This window comes from Eutrigla gurnardus, assembly GCF_963514095.1.
Source record: "Eutrigla gurnardus genome assembly, chromosome: 22".
NCBI classification, from domain to species: Eukaryota; Metazoa; Chordata; class Actinopteri; order Perciformes; family Triglidae; genus Eutrigla; species Eutrigla gurnardus.
In genome coordinates, this window is record NC_139933.1 from 13,258,019 (window position 1) to 13,277,730 (window position 19,712).

Genomic DNA, 19,712 nt, shown 5'->3' on the forward strand with positions numbered 1-19,712 from the left:
GAATATAACAAGGTAGAAGGATAGGATTTAGAGTTTTTGACAATGATGGTTGGGAAAACAAACAAACTTGTCTCTGACTAAAGGTTACAACCAAACTACACTCGTGTTTCCAGGCAAACACGTTTGAAACACGTGGTTAACGAACAAAACAAAACAATACTACCTGGTTATGTTAAGGTAAAATAATTTATGTTTATCCTCTTTCACAGTGACGACAAAGAGATGATGAAGTAGTAGAATGAGGATCTTGCTATTATCAAATATGATATTAAATGTAAAACGGTGTAAACACCACGAGACGGTAAATAAACAGCCGTGTGTGGGAGGAGGATCGATGCTCCGAGCCGCAACCTTGAAACCAACGTGATTCAGCCATCGGCCGACGCGGGGTGAAAATATTCTATCGCCTTGACGACTGAAGACGACGCTGGGAGGGAGAGTAACAGCGGAGTTGACTTCTTTTCCCAGAGGTCGCCTCTCTCTCTTTACTTTAATTTTCCTTCCTTGTCGGATGGGGGTTCTTTAAAATGAACCCGTAATTTAAAATAATAAGACATAAAATTCTATTATTCAACGAGAAAGGAGGTCATCCAATCTGATCAAATCATCAAGGCTTCTGTCATTAACTTTCAAGAGGATCAATATTTTCAGCAGGATGACATCGTTGGTCGGCATCGAACAAAAAGCCACAGATATTTCAATAAAGGGTTGCATGGTCTACGGTTACGTTAATGGGACGTAAAAAACGGCGAGCCAAAGTATTGTGATAATAACTTGATAATACTGTGATAATATCGTGGTAACGTGATATTGTGATAATGTGATATCTTGATATCATGATACCCTGATAATAATGTGATCATTTTGTGATAACGTGATCATTTCATGACGTGATGATAACGTTATAATACCGCGATTATAAGTGATAATAATGGGATGATACTATGATGAAACTGATGAAACCGTGATGGTAACGTGATAATAACGTGATGATACTGTATGATATCATGATGATAACGTCTTGATACTGTGATAATAATGTGATGATAACATGATGATAACGTGATGATAACGTTATAATACCGTGATAATACGTGATAATAACGTGATGATACTGTGATGGAACTGTGATGGTAACGTGATAATAGCGTTATGATAACGTGAAGATAAAGTGATGATACTGTGATGGTACTGTGATGATAACGTGATGATAACGTGATGATAACGTGATGATAACGTGATAATACCGTGATGATACCGTGGTTCTGTGGAGCCGCTGCAGATCCTCTCCACTATAATTAACACCTGGAACACTCCACATGTGAGTTTTTTCTCTGCACCAACATGATGGATTTACAAGTTCAGAACTGAAATCCTTCAGCTTCAAAGCTCGCAGACGTAAACAAAATCTTTTCGTCCACATTCCTGTTGGGACACTTTCCCGTGACTGAGCGGTCCCGCTCTGCTCTGCTGTGTCTGGATGCTGATGAGGGCAGCAGCGGGGCGTTGTGTTGGTGGCGGCGGCGGCCTCCGCTGAGACGGATGCTTTGCCCCCTGCCGGCCCTGAGATGAGATTATCACTCAAGCTGCAGGCAGAAATGTGTTCGGTGTGCCAGCTAGCAGCGACTCCACACAGCGGGACCTCAGCATTGAAGGAGGAAGTTACGCATTCAACACCAGAACACATGACTTACAAACATGTGAACTGGATGAACCGGTTCTCTACGGAACATCTTCCCAGCACAGAAACAGGGAGCTGAACCAGAGACTGGAGGATCGCGACCGTAGCAGCAGGATCGTTTTCTCAAACTTTATTACCTTGTCCATTGTTCCTCAGGGACTTTTATTCCAGCTCAGACTGTAAATCCACCTCAAACTGGTTCCTTTCACTCCAGCTCAGCACCTGATTAAATCCACCTGCACAACGTTATCACGATCAATCAACGTCGTCAATTAAATTAAGTTGCTGGGTCCCGTATGGTCCTTTTACGAGGGTCAGTGTCGAGGCAATGTCAGCTTTGTACTGACCCTCGTTACTGAAGCAGCCCGATGTGAAGTGGTTAGCACACACATACAAGCTAACACGAACCGTAGCCGGCACATTGTCATTAAAAATGAAATGCAACCACTGTCTCTTCTGTTCTTCTGTAGCTGGGACAGAATATAAGCACTTATGTTGATTTGTACAACCAACAACAGAGCAATTTGCATGTCTAGCTCTGAGCGATGACATTGTAAAACACTGCTATCTCACTGCTGTCTCACCGCAGGACACACCGAACTTCACCTCGGTGATGAACGTCCCCCTCTTGGAAATCTCACAGCCATACAGCTAATGGTCAAACAGAAACAACGAGCTGTTTGACCTGAAGCCGGTCAACAAGCAGTTTAAAGAACCAACAACATGGGGAGAAGTGGACGATGTGCTCTTTGTAGTCCATTATTGTAGTTTCTCCACCGCGGACCCACGTCAATCACCGGTGTTGATCATCAGCTGTCAATCATTAGCGGGCGCATTCTAATGACGTAGCTTAATGAAAGTCCGGTCGGATTCTCTGAGCACCGCGGCCGTCTTTTCCTAAATCCTTTTGAGTTCTCCTTCCACCTTTCCTTAACATTGTGACGTTTTCCCCCCCGAGATCAAGGAAAAGGCGTGAGGACCAAACTTTGACTATTCGACTGCGGAATAAACGTCGATCTCAGCTAAACTGGCCCAGTCCCACGATGCATCTCTTCAGGCTTGCCTGCCCGATGCCACAATGCATCGATCATCACCTGGCTCAGAGCGGAGGAGCGGTTTGTGCAGCGTTAAATAAGAGCACCTTGATTAGACTCTGCGAGGTCTTGATTGCTGATTGATGGGCGCATGTTGTGTGTTAACCGAAGGTTGAAGCCAACCCTGAATGCACCATACGGAGAGGTAATGTCATGTTACGTACATAGTCATGAAAACTAGCTCTGTGGATGAGACTGAGGTAACGGTTATAAATAAAGTTTATTGTAGTTTCCATCAGGAGATCAGAGGCATGCAGCCTCCCGTCTCCATTGACCCGACGCTCAATTTCAACCTTCACGCCGCCGTCTCACTTCCTTTCTCACTCCGATGGCGTTTCTGTGAATGTCAGGACGCCCTGAAGGCTGTCCACTCTTTAATGTCAGAGGACGGAAGCTCAGCGTCAACAAGAACCAGAGCCAGAACCAAGTGCTGTTTCTGTTGGTCCACTTTAAGAGACCATAATCCTGATAAACGACTCACACAAGAGAAGAAACTCTTTCCAGTTCAGATTATATTCTTATTTAAGCCATACATTTGATTTATTTAATTTAGAGTTGAACAATCTGGGACCTGCGAAAGACGTTCTGGTTTTCAGTTCTACATATATGATAACGATGTAGAAAAGTCCGTCAGTGGGCATAAAGGATTATTTATGGTGAAAATAATTAACTGTCATCACACGAGCCACAGACATGCAGCCCTAATTTAAAGCGTCCAATCAGCACACAGTCAGTCAATGTAGCACCAACTAATATAACCTCTGTGACTGACCGCAGACAGCTGACCCCACCCCCCACCCCCCTCCACTACTTCTCACTTCACCTTGCTATTTGAACAAGGCTGTATTCTGATGTTTGTGGGAGGCTGAACTGTAGCGGCTTGTTGGCCTCTCGGCGGGTTAATTAGTGCAGCAAAGCCACCATTCATGTGCCGGTGGAGGAGCCTGCAGACGGGGAGGCTGAGTCGGCCCCTCTGGCAGCCGCCGCCGGCTCTGGCACCTCAGAGTGCCGGCTGGCCAGCTGGCTCGGCCACCGGGTGAGTGATCAGCTGAGTGGCGCAGGGGCATGCAGCGGCGTGGGGGCATGCAGTGGCGTGGGGGCATGCAGCGGCATGGGAGCATGCAGCGCTGTGGGGGCATCAGACGTTTAAAAGCTGGAGACTTTTATTCTAAGTAAAGTGTCACAGTCACATGACCACAAGACCAAAAGTATTGAAAGTTACTAAAGTAGAAAGTAAAAGTATCACTGTGAAGGACATTTCCACTGGTTTTTACATTACTAACTGAATCTCTCGTCATATAAATAATAAAATAATAATCAATAACTAATGCGACGCTGATGAAGTGCACAATCCTAGCTGGAGGAGCTCCAGACACCAGCAGGAGTCCTGGACCCACACCTGGAGTCACACCTGGACTCATGGACTCACACCTGGACTCACACCTGGAGTCACCCCTGGAGTCAAACCTGGACAGGTGTGAGCCTATGTGGATCATGTTGAAGCAGGTCCTCTCACCCTGCAGACAAGCGTTCCTCTCCGTTTTACAGCAACAGCGAGGGAACGGGAGGATTTTCCACCATCGTCCTGAGTGACAGGACAAGGCGGCGGGATGTTTCTGTCACCTGGCTGCCAGCGTTGCCTGGAAATCTATTATTGACTGAGACAGCGGAGCAGAAAGTTGCCAGGCACAGAGGATGCCAGCTGCACCTCCGTCCTCATACCGCCGTCACGTCAAACCAAATAAGAGCAACGAAGTCTGCTGCTCAGTTCAGGCGCTTAACACCTGGAAACGTTTCCACCACTTCATTAAAAAACAAATATTTGGTCCTACAGGAAATTTGTCTTTACATATACTGAAGTCACATAGAAACACTGATGCTGAAGCTTCATTTTTGTTTCAGTTTGAATGATCATGTAAAGAAGTTTGTTGTGTTGTGGATTTTATTTTCCTATATTTACACTTTCAAAGGAAAAAGGTAAGTTTGTGTACATTCTATGTCCCCAGATCCACCAGAAACCAAAGACCGTCCTATCTGGGTTCACGACATCATCCTGAGGTGTTCAGTGGATTTCACCAAGTTGGATTCACTGGATCTAGCAAGTGGGCTGGTTTACCACAGTTGGAGGAACCCAGAATAAGCTATATATCAGTGATTTAATATCAATAACCAGATGAAAAGGATGCTGAAATAATTCCATAATGATGGTGATCAGTAAAAAGTGTGAGGTCATGCTTTGTTGGACTGTCTGCAAGATGACAAGCTAACTACTTTTAAAATGCTTGTTTTCTGAATGGAGTCTGGTTGATGGTTGCTAGGCTATGCTAACATTGTAGCTGCTCCATCAATACTCCAAATAAGGTAATCTAGTCATAAATACGAGAAAGACCTTGTTGTTTGGTCACAGCCAGTCTCTGGTTTCTCCACATAGTCTGGTCTGGTCTCTGGACTAATGTGAGCCTCTGGTTTCTCCACTTCATCAGCACCAGCACGCAGGAATTTACTGCAGCAGCCTTTTCCACAACAACATCGACCCTCTTAGAGGAAAAACTCCAAACAATAAAACCCCGACGGGTGCCCCGAGAGCCCCGGCCTCCACTGCTGCCCCACTAACATGTAAAGGTGGTGTTACCTGACCTAACGGGGTGGAGCTTCTACTTTAACACACAGCTTATCTTCATCAGACCATATCTGCTCTTTAGACAGGGACAGAACTGAACCAACAACTCCAGCCCACCAGGCACACAGGGGCCCCGGGGCCCACCAGGCAAAAAAAAAACAAAAACCGATGCTGAGCGACCAGGAAAACTTAAACATAGACTTAAATAGATGCAACATTTTGACATTTTAGCCTCATTTGGAGTTGAGATGAAGCTGTTTCATTAATAATAATTATGAAAATAAAAAATAGCAAGTAAAGTCATTCAGTTTTAGAAGCTTGTAATGTACTGTAACTGTTTTTCTATTCAATATTAATATTCAGATTGGTAAATCAATATTAATTGTTTGGTCTGTAAAAAACTTAATTGTGTGCAAAAAGGGACTGAAAAACAAGCATAAAATAATAATGGATGATGAGGTAGATGACAATAATACATAATTCATAAAACGTAACACGTTTTGATAAGAATCTGGTAATGTGTAAATGTAAAGACAGTGTGAGTTCACGTCTGCAGCAGCTCGCAGGTTAAACCTGAAAACAGAGGAAGCTGCTTTCTAGTAACAGCGGAGGTCAAAGTTGTTTCCTGAAAATAACGATGTTGCTTTATCTTCATTCAACAGATGAAAAGAGAGAAACAGCCTTTTGTGTCTTTGAGCGTTCCCTGTTCTCTGTTACATCTGGTGTTTTCTTTACACGAGGACAGAATCACACATGAGAAGATTATAAGTGGTGATATCAAGATAACAGGATCAAACTGCTGCTGCTTATATTATTATTAAACATTATAATTATTATTATTAAATTGTTAGAACAGAATGGTTCAGCTTCAGTGTTGAGGAGAGAAGCTGGTAAAAGCATGTGATTAATTCGTCTGTGGAGCAGCAGACAGGCAGCCTGTCTGACTGACTCACTGTAACTGGAGAGGTTCAACACTCATAGACACACAACAGAGACACAAAGCAGCAGCAAACAAGCTCCTTATAGCTGCATTCTCTCTGCTGGCCACCAGGGGGCGACTCCTCCCTGATGGTATAGAAGTCTATGAGAAAATGACCCTACTTGTCTCTTGATTTATTATCTCAGTAAACGTTGTAAACATGAGTTTATGGTCTCAATCTCTAGTTGCAAGTCATCTGCAATCTAGCATGATGTTCATTTCGTCAATTATGGTCCATTTACAGTCAAACGACGACGTCCAAAGACCAAGATGGCGACAGCCAGAAAATAAATGTGTATTATTGTCTGTATCACTTATATTACAGGTTTGTGGAACTGAACCTGTGATAAAAATGGAACAATAATTAAAACTGCGAGCAGTGATAACGGGCCCTCGCATGGCACGTAACTCGGTTAGTGCTACGGCCGCCTGACGTGTCGGACCGCTTGGCCTGGCCACCGCCACGGGGCGGGTCGTCCCCGGCCACCGCCATGGCTGGCGCCTGTCGTCCCCGGCCACCGCCACGGCTCGGGTCGTCCCCGGCCACCGCCACGGCTGGCGCCTGTCGTCCCCGGCCACAGCCACGGCGCGGGTCGTCCCCGGCCACCACCACGTTGCCGGTCGTCCCTTGCCTGAGTCCTCTCTTTTGCCTTAATCGTCGTGTTGATCATTGTATCAGATGATTGAAGTCATCACGCTTGACTGGGGTGCAAAGTTCCACGACACTCTGACCTTATACGGGTGTAAAAACATGATATTTCATGTCGCCAATAGGTGGCGCTCTGATTGTGAGTCAAAATTGCAGTGCAGACGTGTTCAGGGTGGGATTCTCATCAAATGTGAGAAGTTTGAACATGATCGGACAATGGACACTGAAGTTATAACAGTTTAGAGTATTGTGGCAAAGCATGAAATTCGTCCATGTTCAGGGTGCCGTAATTGCGCTCCCGTAGGATTTATGTAAGACCTTTTGATGATTTTTAATCGTCGAGGCCTCTAGAACAGGCTCAAAAAGTTTGGTAGGAATCGGATCAACGGTGTAGGAGGAGTCAGTTAAAATACAAACCTTACAATTGAAAAATGGCTGATTTACTGTAGCGCCCCCGAGTGGTCAATTTTAATAAAACTTTCAGGATATGTTCCAGGGACATATGTCAACATAATCTGCAAGTTTAATGATGATTAGGTTAAATATTGTGGAGTTATGTGTATTGATTTTTAGAGCCCCGCCCCTCTGACGTTCATTGGCTAATAACTTCTGAATGCAACGACATTATACAAAGCTTTTGATAGCACTTGACCAGCTTGGTCTAATGATGATGCACAGCAAATTTGGTGAGAATCTGATCTACGGTTTAGGAGGAATTAGCAAAAAGGCGTTTTTCACAAAATTCAAAATGGCGGAAAATTTCGGTAGGCGGACTTTGGTGCCATAATTTAATTTTTTGTAGAGCTCACGGATCTGCATATCTGTGCAAAATTTCAAGTTAATTGGAGTTACGGTGTGAGCTGGCCATCCTTCTTTGCGTTAGGTGGCGCTAGCGAGCCACTTTTCTGTGGCCAACTATGAAACCTTTAAAATATCAAAATTTTCGCCGTTTTCTATTAGCACACCAAATTTGGTAAGCTAATTATTTTGCTAAGGCCCCCAAAATGGCACGCAAAGTGGCAGAAAAATAAGAATAATAATAATAAAAAACATTCGCATTTCAATAGGGCTTCGCTGCCCGACGTTGTCGGCGCTCGGGCCCTAATAAGTAAAGACACAAGATCTAACCTGAACTAAATCCGGACACCAACGCCAACATAAACGTTATTATTATATGAAATAAAGTGGTGGCCCCCTGTTGTGAAGAGAAGTCATTACAGCAGCGTTTGTAGAGATGTCGTTGAGTCACCAACATTATGAACTGATCTGAGATCTGATCAGACTCACCTGGAGGCCACGTAGCTTCTTCCTGCCTCTCTCCAGGCGACTCAGCAGTCTCAGGTGAGGTTGGTCTCCGCCGGCCGGCTGCAGCAGACGGTCGTCAACCGAGACCGTCTTCCTCAGGGCAGCCCGCTCGCCGGCCCACGCCGCCCCACCCCCCTCCGCCAGGGGGAGGCTCCTCCCACCTCCACCTGCTGTCCTGTCCCCCGCCGACACGGGAGATGGATCAGGTGACCAGAAGTCACGTTGCACCAAACCTGGACGAGAGAAACCAGAGAACCCATGCTGTTACTGGACACCACTGATACACACACACGCACACACACACCACACATGCATGCACACACACACACACACACACACACACACACACACACACGCGCGCACACACACACACACACACACTCACACACACACACACATGGACAAGAACATGCACACACACACACACACACACACACACACACACACACACACACACACACACACACACACACAAACAAGAAACGGACAATTTACTGTCAAACTAAAATAAATAAATAATAGATAGTGTTAGAAGATATTTTTATACATTTTTTACTCTTAATGATAGCTATCTAAATAATTCCCTAATCTTTATAAGGCCGTGTGAGAACTAATAATAAAAAAATGAAAGAATTAAAGTTATTTAAATCCATCCATCGTCTACCGCTTATCCTGTATTCAGGGTCGCGGGGGGGCTGGAGCCGATCCCAGCTGTCATTGGGCGAAGGCAGGGTACACCCTGGACAGGACGCCAGTCTATCACAGGGCCAACATGTAGAGACAGACAACCATTCACACTCACATTCACACCTACGGGCAATTTAGAGTCACCAATTAACCTATCCCCAAGTATATTATATGAAATATTATAATAGTATGAATTTGTAAACATTTCCAATATAACAATAAGTATTGATGTCTATAATAATATTATATAATTATTATATTCACGTGGTATCTATATATAATCAGTTTTATAGATTTAGCATTTCTCTTTGAGGCTATTGTGCTTCATGTTTTTCCCTTCAATCGGCTAAAAAAATGTGAAGATGAAAGATGAAAAGATGAAAGTAGAGAGACTGATGCTGTCGACTGGAGGCCAATCAAAATGTCACATTTAAAAGTCAGTTTCAACACGGAGCCGCCATCATGTTCACGGCTTCATACTCCTTCAGCCAAGTGTGTGTGCAAATGTCTGTGTGTGTGTGTGTGTGTGTGTGTGTGTCTGTGTGTGTGTGTGTGTGTGTATGTGTGTGTGTGTGTGTGTGTGTGATCGGGTGTCAGACCAGCTGAGCTGCTGCATTAAAACTGCAGGAGGAGATGAAACAGACGGAGATTCCCGGATGTCTTTATACTGCAGCTACTCCACGCTTTTATTTTGAAGGAGCGGATTTATTCACATAAACCTCTATTTATTTCTTCAGAATAAAAGTTGAAAACGAGACTACACCTTTAGAGCGTCGAAATGGAAGTCATAGACACAGTACCCAGTTTTTTACCTTCATGTAAAAAGTATAAACTATAACTGACGGTTAAACTACTAAATGAGGCTTTGACGTCTAAAATTATATTTTAAATTGAAATACATCATGTTCATGGCACAATTCAAACAGGATAAAAAAAATGTTTTGTCTCTCCGTTGACTACCATACATATTTTTTTCTGAAATAAAGTCCCACAGGAAGGGACGAGGATTAGCTGATCCATACAGATCCCCTTTGATCAGCTGTGTTTCAGCATTAATACTGGATTCATATGTAACTGGAGTCAGATTTTTGCCCCCAGTTCAAATAAATATTCATTGTCTAAGTCTAAGCTTCAGTTGGGATGTTGAAATAAATAAACAAGACTCCTGTGAGTCAATTTGTGGTGAGAGCTGCAGGTCCAGGACCACCACCAGACAAGGACTCTGATCTGGAGTCTTGGCTCCCTCTGATGGACGGAAGGCAGAGAGACATCCAGACTGGTCATCAATAAAAATAAAGAGGATACAAACTGGAGCAGATTAACTAGCTTCAACTTGAGGGAAAGCGCTTCACTTTTTAGATTTAAAAAGGTAATGAGAAAAAAGAGACGGCTGACTTCCTGTTGAGTCTAAAGAGGAAACGACTTCCAGCTCAGCAAACATCAGGATGTTGTTCCACCACCGCTGATCGTTTGCCTGCTGGATTCAAGGATTTCATTCTCAATCGATTAAAATCTGACTTAAAGTTCACGCATGACGCAGCGATGTGGTCTAAAAGGTCGGAGGTCGTAGTTCCGTCGTGGGAAGTTGAACCGACGGCATGCTTGGTATTCTGGTGTTGGTGATTGCCATGGCAACTGACAACAAAAACAGGATTCTGCTTTAACTTCCTGGTTTCTTTCAGAATAAGCAGATGCGCTGTGAGATATCAGCAACCTTCAACTCTCATCGGTGGGAGGATGAAAATAACTCACGGCTACACAAAGGATGAAAGAAAGAAACCAACAAACGATTCACAGAGAGGCTTTAAAACGGAGAGATCAATGAACAGAGGAATACATCGGAGGAGAAAGATGATGGTGAGGCTGCATGTTCACTCTGTGGGATTCACTGACCCGAGGGACGGTGGAAAAATCCTAAACTTACATAAACCACACTCTGCAGGATGGATGGAGACCCCAGTGCAAACTGTAGAAATAGAATAGAAGGAAAACGGACATTCATCCACATCAACATAGCAGGATGGTCAGATGTTTTTTACACCTTCAAATGCTGCCCTGAAATGTGACCTTCTTTTCCTGACTCAGAGGATCCAACTGATGGATCCTTCACGGGCCGAGGATTCATTGTGACGACTGGAGGAAAACAGAATAAACTATTTAGCTGTGATGTAAAATCAATAACCAGATGAAAGGGATACTGAAATAACTCCATAATGATGGAGATCATTATACAGTCTGAAGTCATGCTTTGTTAGGTCTGTCTGCAAGACGACAAGCTAACTACTTTTAAAATGCTTGTTTTCTGAATGGGGTCTGATTGACGGGTGCTAGGCTATGCTAACAATGTAGCTGCTCCATCAACACAACACATCTTTGTAAAGACTTTAAAGTCAACAACAGGGAGGCTGCCTGGAATCTGTCCAACAGGAAGCTCATTATCATTCTCCAGGAGGGTGGAGCTGAAGGATGGGGGGACCAACAGGAAGCTCAATACTGGACCTCACTTAATACTGGACCAAACCAGGACTAAACACAGGACCGAACCAGGACTGAATACTGGATCAAACCAGGACTAAACACAGGACAGAACCAGGACTAATCACAGGACCGAACCAGGACTGAATACTGGATCAAACCAGGACTAAACACAGGACCAAACCAGGACTAAACACAGGACCAAACCAGGACTAAATACAGGACCAAACCAGGACTAAACACAGGACCATACCAGGACTAAATACTGGACCAAACCAGGACTAAACACAGGACCAAACCAGGACTAAATACTGGACCAAACCAGGACTCTGCGATCCATGCAGGTTAATCCGTTAAAGTTAGCAGGAAAGTTCCCGCAGTGTGTTGACAGCAAGATTCCCTAGTCAAATTGCACTGTCAAGAAGTAGGGACGGCAAAAAAGCATAACAGTGGCAGCTAGTCGCGCCAGCGTTCACTCTCTCCCTAACGGACAGTTTGCTGTATTTACATATAATTTAATTTGTTGTTTTAGTTTCGTTTTTTTTAAACATTCGTAACATGATTAAAATAAATATACAAATACCATTAAATTATTATCACACATTTATCAACACAATTCCAATGACTATATTTTTATGCATGAAAGTAGTTGATATGCAAACAGGCATATCGTTTGTTTTCACTTTAAATGTTGCTCTTGCAATAAATTGTGGGGCAGCGTAATCTCCTTTTGTTTCGTAAAGGAAGATCCGTTGTATCGTATTCTAAAGGAGATCTGAAAGGAAGCATCGGAGCTCCTTTCCTTTGCATTTAGAGAATTCAAACAGCTCTTATCATGGCGGTCACTTAATTACTTCGGGTCATTACTTCAGTTAGGAACCTTCCGAAACAAAAAAGACCGCAGCCCAGGACTTAACACGGATGACCTCCACCAGAAGTAAACAGCTACGGTTAGCCTATAAAGGAACTGCACCACGGTCACCAAGGTCACGTGACTCCAGGTCACCACCACTAAGATAAAGGCCGACCAGAGATGTGTTTACTGACGTCTTTTACATCGTAAAACAAAATTATAAAATCGTTTCAGCTCGTGTTATACTCAGACCTGATTTCAGGCATCGAACCAGAAACACGTCGAGGGAACAGGAAGTGTAAAACTGCTGACTCATGTCTGAGCTTCAGGACTCATTCCTGCAGCACTCTATAAAAACAGCACATTAATGGTGAGATGTTGCTCCGAGTGAGTTCTCCCTCAGTCCTGGACCACATTCAGACATCGTTGTCCCCATTAGTGACTCATAGAAACATGGGAAACATACTGACGAGGAACACGGGACCCCAGGGAAGTTTTATAAACCACATAAACAACATCTAATTTAGATGTTTATTCTACTAGATGCTCTACTTTTACAGTTACTGGACCAGGCAGTTAGTTAGTACTACCTCTATATAGATTATATTATATTTTTACTCTTCGTATCATCTTAGTATCTAACTGCATTGGTAGCGACCTTTCAATCAGCAGGTAGCCCCACCCCCAAAAGCATCCCCTGCTTTCTGGTCTGTTTGACTCTAAATGGACCACAATGTACTAAATGAACATCATGCTGGATTGAAGAAGACTTGAAACAGCAGAGAGAATGACAGTTTAAGGTGCTCCAGGGTGACACAGATGTCCTCCCTGTATCGTATTCATGAAGGTTATAATGTTCAGTTATTGTTAGCGTTCTTACCTGCAGCATTCCAGTGGAGTCCTCCAGGACTGGCAGCGAGTCGCCGGCGTTTCCTGATGCTGACACATCCGTGGGAGGCAGAGTCTCCCGCTGACAGCACCACGGCAGAAGCAGGCGTGGAGGAGAGGATGGGAAGGAGGGAGGTGGCCAGGAACGGCATCTCCCTGCCCATGGCAGGTGTGAGGAAAGAGGAGTCTCTCTCCTCTGACCTGCAGAGACGGAGGAGCAGATGTGACCTCACACCAAACATCCATGTTCCTGTTACGCTGCGTTCACAACAAACACTGTTGCAAACAAACCTTTCGTACGGTTGCATACAAAGTCAATGCAAAGATCTGAATAAAGACTTTCAATCAGGCCTTTATTCAACTTTTAAATCCCACTAAAACTATTTAATATTGAACTTTATTTTTATATCGGTGGGTATCGGAGTTGAGAGGAGCTTTGAAAACTCTTTTAAATGTTGGCTTTCAGCATTCACATTTCCATCACAAATTATTTTCTCGATTTATATTATTTTTTTCTTATCCTTTTTTTTGTCATTTTACGATCGAGTTCTGGAACAAGAATTTCCTTCTGGATTAATAAACTTCTATCTCATCTCAGAGTCGTTAAGGTGTTCAAGTGAAAAACATGACAACTGGGCAACCTGCATCAGCTGATGAGGACCCTGTGGTACAATCAAAAGCTCCCGGACAAATATTAAACGGACCATGTCCAGCTGATTAATTCAATAGTGAACCCGACACTGGGATCAAGTTCAGAGTCCAAGGAGGTCTGACATGGCTGCCAGGTTCCCAAACTTTACCAGGCCAAGGACCCCATACAGCATCAGCTCCCGGAGGGGACCCCTATATAGCATCTACCTCTGGCAGTGACCCCCATACAGCATGATCCTCTAGAGGGGACCCCCATACAGCATCTGCCTCTGGGGTCCCCATACAGCAGGGGACCTCCATAAAGCATCAGCCTCTAGAGGGGACCCCCATACAGCTCTGAGCGAACACATGCAGGTCCAGTAGTCCTGATACCTGTCCGCCGAGACCACGTAGCTGCTGCTCCTCCATGACCCTCGGACCCGCCGGCTTCGCTTCTTCTGCCTCCCCGAGACAAAGTCCACCAGTTGAGTCCAACTCCACATCGATGACGTTTCACCGCATCACGTCAACGTTACACAGCGGTGGCGACGACCACAGCGACCATGACGATGACCACCACAATCAGAATTTTAGATGCTGCCGTTTGGTTTTAAAGGTACGGAGAAAGGAAACACAACTGAGGTGGAGGTCTACGGCTGAAGGAGACGGGTGTTACCTTACCTGTGTGTGTGTGTGTGTTTCAGATATCACAGATTATCCAGAGCTGATCAGTCACGAGGCCTTTGTGCCAGGGAGACTGATGTTGCATTTACTTGCAGTAGGAAAATTCAACAGCCACACAATGGCTGTTTAAAGCTGAAATCCAGTTATTTTTTTGTACAATTTTCCACCTTGATAGCAAGCAGACAGCTTATTCAAGTCACTCATGATATTTATCATCCTGATTCATCACCATCAACTAATTATGAGTGTTTTTAATTGATCCCAGATTAAGTCATATATTATTCCATCCCTCCCTAAAACGTGAACCCATTATAGCCTTTCTACAGGTCTTCGCCGAGTCCTCGTTCTCCAGATACACCTCCAGAGTGCTCGTATTAGCAGCGATGCATTTCCCTAAATAAACATATATAAACACCAGCGTTTCCCCTCAGGCTCCCTGCAGGATCCTGGCTTATCTCACCCAACACAACATTGCCACGGAGCCAGACGAAACGTTTACGAACCGTTTACGAGCCAAGGAACAGCGGCGTCTCCGCCGGCTGGACGAGATGTCTGAGAGCCGACCACAGTCTCAACACATTCTAATCCAACGCCGTTAAAAACCAGCGTCTTCTCCTCCAGTCAGCAGAAAATATTCAGACCAGAAATGAAGTCAAACAACCAGCTGTCTGACGTTTTGTTTCTATAAAAAAGAAAATATATATTCAGGTGGCGTTAACATCTACTTTAGGAACCAATGAGCTTGGAGCCAGACAGGAAGTCAATGAGTTAACTCTGGTGGTGACCCTCGGCTCCCAGTAACTGCAGTGAATGGTTGGTGTGGAAAATAAATGCTTAAAATAGATGGAAGCCATTAACTGTTACGTGTTGGTGTAGGAGTCACCAGGTAACATGGTCACCGGTTCAACCCAAATGCTGTGTCGACCTCCACTGGACTGTTGGTAAAAGTGAGTAAAGTCTCTGTGTTTGACGTGTTCATGATCTCAGATAACGTGTGGATCATCTAGTGGAACGTTACCACAGCCTGGACGGAACAAGTGGCGACATCACCCGATGGTTTGTGGACTCACCAGAATGTTATGCTGGGGTTGAAATTTGAAAATGCCTCATTGGCCCCTATTTGCATCTTTGCATGGACTTTAGATGTAACACAAGTCACTAGAAGATAATCAGCAGTGATGTAAAACATCAGGACTCACCTGAGCGGTGTGTCTGTCCACCCTGGATCGCTGCAGGAGGAGTGGCGGCAGTGGGAGGCCGGGGACGAGGAGGACGAGGAGACGGGCTGGGAATTGGACGAGTGGTTGGACGCTTGCGAGGAAGAGGAGGAGGTGTGTGAGGAGTCCAGCACTCTGGGAAGCAGCAGCGAGGACGGCATGCACAGCCATGTCTCCAGGCTGGAGAACTTGGAGTAGCTCAGCATCTCCAGGACGCTGAGGGACGAGAGACACGATGCTGAAGACCAGGACCCGGACCGGGACCGGAGCTGCATTTTCAGAGCTTGCGATCGCAACAATTAACCCAAATTCAACCAATCCAGGTGAACAATGTAATTGTGTTCAATCTCTGCAAATGTTTCCTCAAATGTGCCACATAGGTGGTGAGCTGACAGAATGGAGATCACCTGAGCATTTAAACTTCCTGTTGGTTCTATTGTCCGTTACACATCACAACATTAATGGTCACATAACAGCATGAACAGAAACATAATGTAGCTCAGGTTTCTAGCTCCACAATTCATTGCAGATTCCTTTGCTTTCCAAATCATTAAAATATAATCGATTAGAATATCACAAATATCAGGTACCTCTCCTCTCCCGCTCCTGGGACGTCATCTTTCTCATCTTCGGCTTGGAAGACGCAGGAAGTCCTGGAGTCTCGCAATGACAGTAAAACACCGGAGTTATCAGAGTCCACGGACATCTTCAGCCATATCTGTAATGGAGCAGATAGTTAGTCTGTAGCTAACTGGAACACTAGCTTTTTAGATAGTTAACTGGTCACACTACCTTGTTAGATAGTTAGTCTGCAGCTAACTGGTAACACTAGCTTGGTAGATAGTTAGTCTTTAGTCAACTGGTAACACTAGCTTGTTAGTTAACTGGTAACACTAGCTTGTTAGATAGTTAGGCTGCAGCTAACTGGTAACATAGCTTGTTAGTTAACTGGTAACACTAGCTTGTTAGATAGTTAGTCTGCAGCTAACTGGTAACACTATCTTGGTAGATAGTTAGTCTCGGATAACTGGTAACACTAGCTTGTTAGATAGTTGGTCTGTAGCTAACTGGTAACACTAGCTTGGTAGATAGTTAGTCTCGGATAACTGGTAAAAACTAGCTTGTTAGATAGTTGGTCTGTAGCTAACTGGTAACACTAGCTTGGTAGATAGTTAGTCTTAAGTCAACTGGTAACACTAGCTTGTTAGTTAACTGGTAACACTGGCTTGTTAGATAGTTAGTCTGCAGCTAACTGGTAACACTAGCTTGTTAGTTAACTGGTAACACTAGCTTGTTAGATAGTTAGTCTGCAGCTAACTGGTAACACTAGCTTGGTAGATAGTTAGTCTCGGATAACTGGTAACACTAGCTTGTAAGATAGTTAGTCTGTAGCTAACTGGTAACACTAGCTTGTTAGATAGTTGGTCTGTAGCTAACTGGTAACACTAGCTTGTTCGATAGCTAACTGGTAACACTAGCTTGTTAGATAGTTGGTCTGTAGCTAACTGGTAACACTAGCTTGTTCGATAGCTAACTGGTAACACTAGCTTGTCAGACACTAAGTCTGTAGCTAACTGGTAACACTAGTGGCGAGAAAACCTTGACACTCTGCAGAGCTCTAGCATAATGTCACTTCCAACATTACTTGTTGACCCCAGATTTAAACCGATTGTTTTTTCAGTCCAATGAAACTGATGAAGCAGTGAGACGACTCACATCTAAGTGTGCAAATGTAATACATGAAACAAATTCATCTCCATCTCCAGCAGCTGCAGCATCAACATCATCACAGAATGTAGTTGGTATTTTCTTTTCTTTTCTTTTGTGTAAGTCAATTTGGATTAATTGTAACCCTCACTTAGATTATCTGTGTCTACTTCTCCGGAAACAGGCTATGGTGTCATTTAGATGCCACAGTGATGAAGTCCAGAAGAACACACAATGTGGCCACTGACGCCACTGTTGAAGTTCAGATATATCTGTCAGAATTGGTAGGACAGATGACCCCCTTGTGTATTGGGAGAGGCAGAAGTGCATTTATCCAAAAATGGATAATAGGGTATCCCAGCCTCATTAGTGCCATGTGAAAGAGTTTTCTCCAAAGCAGGACAAGTTATCTCCAAAAAGAGAAATCACCTAAATCCCAGCACGGTTGAATAAATATTGTTTTTGAATAAAAATCAATAAACCCGCCCATATCAGTTGCACAATCACATACCACCCTCTTCAATGTTCATAAGCACTTATCCCTGACACTGTCTTCCTTCCTTGTTAAAACACTGTAACACTTTAAAACTACAACTGTCCTGACATCTTATCAGTCATTGACGAAAATGTAATATTGAAAAACGTATTACAGTAATTGCAAACACACGAACACACATGCAAATAGAAATTGTATTTATTTGGATCAATACATGAACCATAAATGCAACAAATAATGAAGATGAATGCAATTCTCATTCAAAGCGTTAAATACTCATGTAGCACTCTTTGACCAGCAGGGGAGTTTGTGTGCACATGAAGCCTCCAGAAATGAACCTTTTTGCGAACCACTTGGCTGGGAGGCTAGTGAAGTAATGAAGCTCTGGCCATCACTAGTTCTCAGCTCTCTATAGTTGTAGAACTAGCCTGTTAGTTTGGTAACGTTAACTACCGTTAACTAATGTTAAAGTGAGGTTTCTCCTGGGAAGCAGCTGAACTGTGTGTGAGGTTGTTCGAGAACGATAATAACCGACATGTGACGCGTCTATCTGTAATAAATCCGAAGTGTCAACAGGAGGTGCTGCGACCACACGTGGCTAATCGGTCATTAAAGCTGGAAACACCCGCTGAGAGCCGAAACCAGAACAACCATGAAGAGCCCAGTTGAGCTCCCAGTTAAAGTCTGTGTCAGCAAACACACGGCACCGGAAGAGTGGACGGTGACACAGTCTTTGTCCGTTAAAACCTCGGTTTCGCTTTAGTCCGACGGGTCGCGGAGAAGTGTCCGGTAACCCGGCGGCGTCCGGACACGCGACCCCCGCCGCGGATACTCACCGTCTTTGGCTCCTCGTTCTTCCGCGGAAACAGCGTCGCTTCTCCCGGGGCAGACACATCTGTTCACGCTGGTAACGTGTCTTGGTCCTGCCCCGTGTAAAACATCCCAAAATACAGCCTGCCGTGCCGGAGGGAGCTCGGGTTTCACTGCGGTTCGGTCACCGCACGGACGCCCAGAGCCACATCTGGGAGCGGCCGAGTCTCGATCCTGGTGGGACTCCCACTCAGGCACCATCAGGTCACTGGGGAGCTCGGTGGGATGGTCCGGGCAGGACTACACCCAGTCAGTGCAGACCGGTACCAGAGGATCCTGATTCATGTTTGTGGGGATTAACTTTCAAGGGATTCTTCTACTGCACAAACCAAAGAGCACATGTCTTTTCTAGTAGAAGACAAGTTTCACAATAATAAAACAAAGAAAACTCCCTTAAAGCTGCATTCTCTCTGCTGGCCACTAGGGGGCGACTCCTCGCTGATTATATAGAAGTCTGAGAAAATGAGCCTACTTCTCTCTTGATTGATTATCTCAGTAAACATTGTAAACATGAGTTTGTCTCAGTCTCTAGTTTCAAGTCTTCTTCAACCCAACATGATGTTCATTTAGTAAATTATGGTCCATTTAGAGTCAAACAGACCAGAAAGCAGGGGATGCTTTAGGGGCGGGGCTACCTGCTGACCAAATATGGTCACTTCAAGATGGCAACAGCCAAAATGCCGAATTCGAGGCAGGTGACGACGTCCACTTATAGACAGTCTGTGGCTTTAAGGCAATTACATGAATATATTAAATATTTTGCCAAAAATCATGATTATTTAAACTGTTTTCTGACTGTTTGACACCAAACTCAATATATAATCTATAGTTTCAAATGTGAGAAATATTTCGTTCATCCCATAAATTTGTCGTCAAC

At 44.3% G+C, this 19,712-nt stretch overlaps 1 protein-coding gene and 1 pseudogene across 9 annotated transcripts in view; one reads left to right on the plus strand and one right to left on the minus strand.

Annotated features, from left to right (window-relative positions):
- ankfn1a (ankyrin repeat and fibronectin type III domain containing 1a) overlaps positions 1 to 19,011 on the minus strand; it is a 62,480-nt gene extending 43,469 nt beyond the window's left edge. For 7 of the 8 annotated variants that reach the window (XR_014599239.1, XR_014599240.1, XM_084040356.1 and 4 more), the window contains exons 1-5: positions 18,802 to 19,010; positions 16,353 to 16,480; positions 15,745 to 15,978; positions 13,224 to 13,432; positions 8,311 to 8,561 (exon numbers count right to left, since the gene is read on the minus strand). Coding sequence is in view for 6 of the 8 variants with exons in the window: in XM_084040356.1 (XP_083896482.1) it covers positions 8,311 to 8,561; positions 13,224 to 13,432; positions 15,745 to 15,978; positions 16,353 to 16,468 (810 nt within the window). In the remaining 2 variants the exon portion in view is untranslated. Of the gene's footprint in view, positions 1 to 8,310; positions 8,562 to 13,223; positions 13,433 to 15,744; positions 15,979 to 16,352; positions 16,481 to 18,801 lie in introns of all 8 variants that reach the window. The other variant, XM_084040358.1, reaches the window with a different exon arrangement.
- Positions 1 to 19,712, plus strand: part of LOC311008500 (microfibril-associated glycoprotein 4 pseudogene) — a 242,541-nt pseudogene that overhangs the window by 200,263 nt on the left and 22,566 nt on the right. The window lies entirely within an intron of this gene.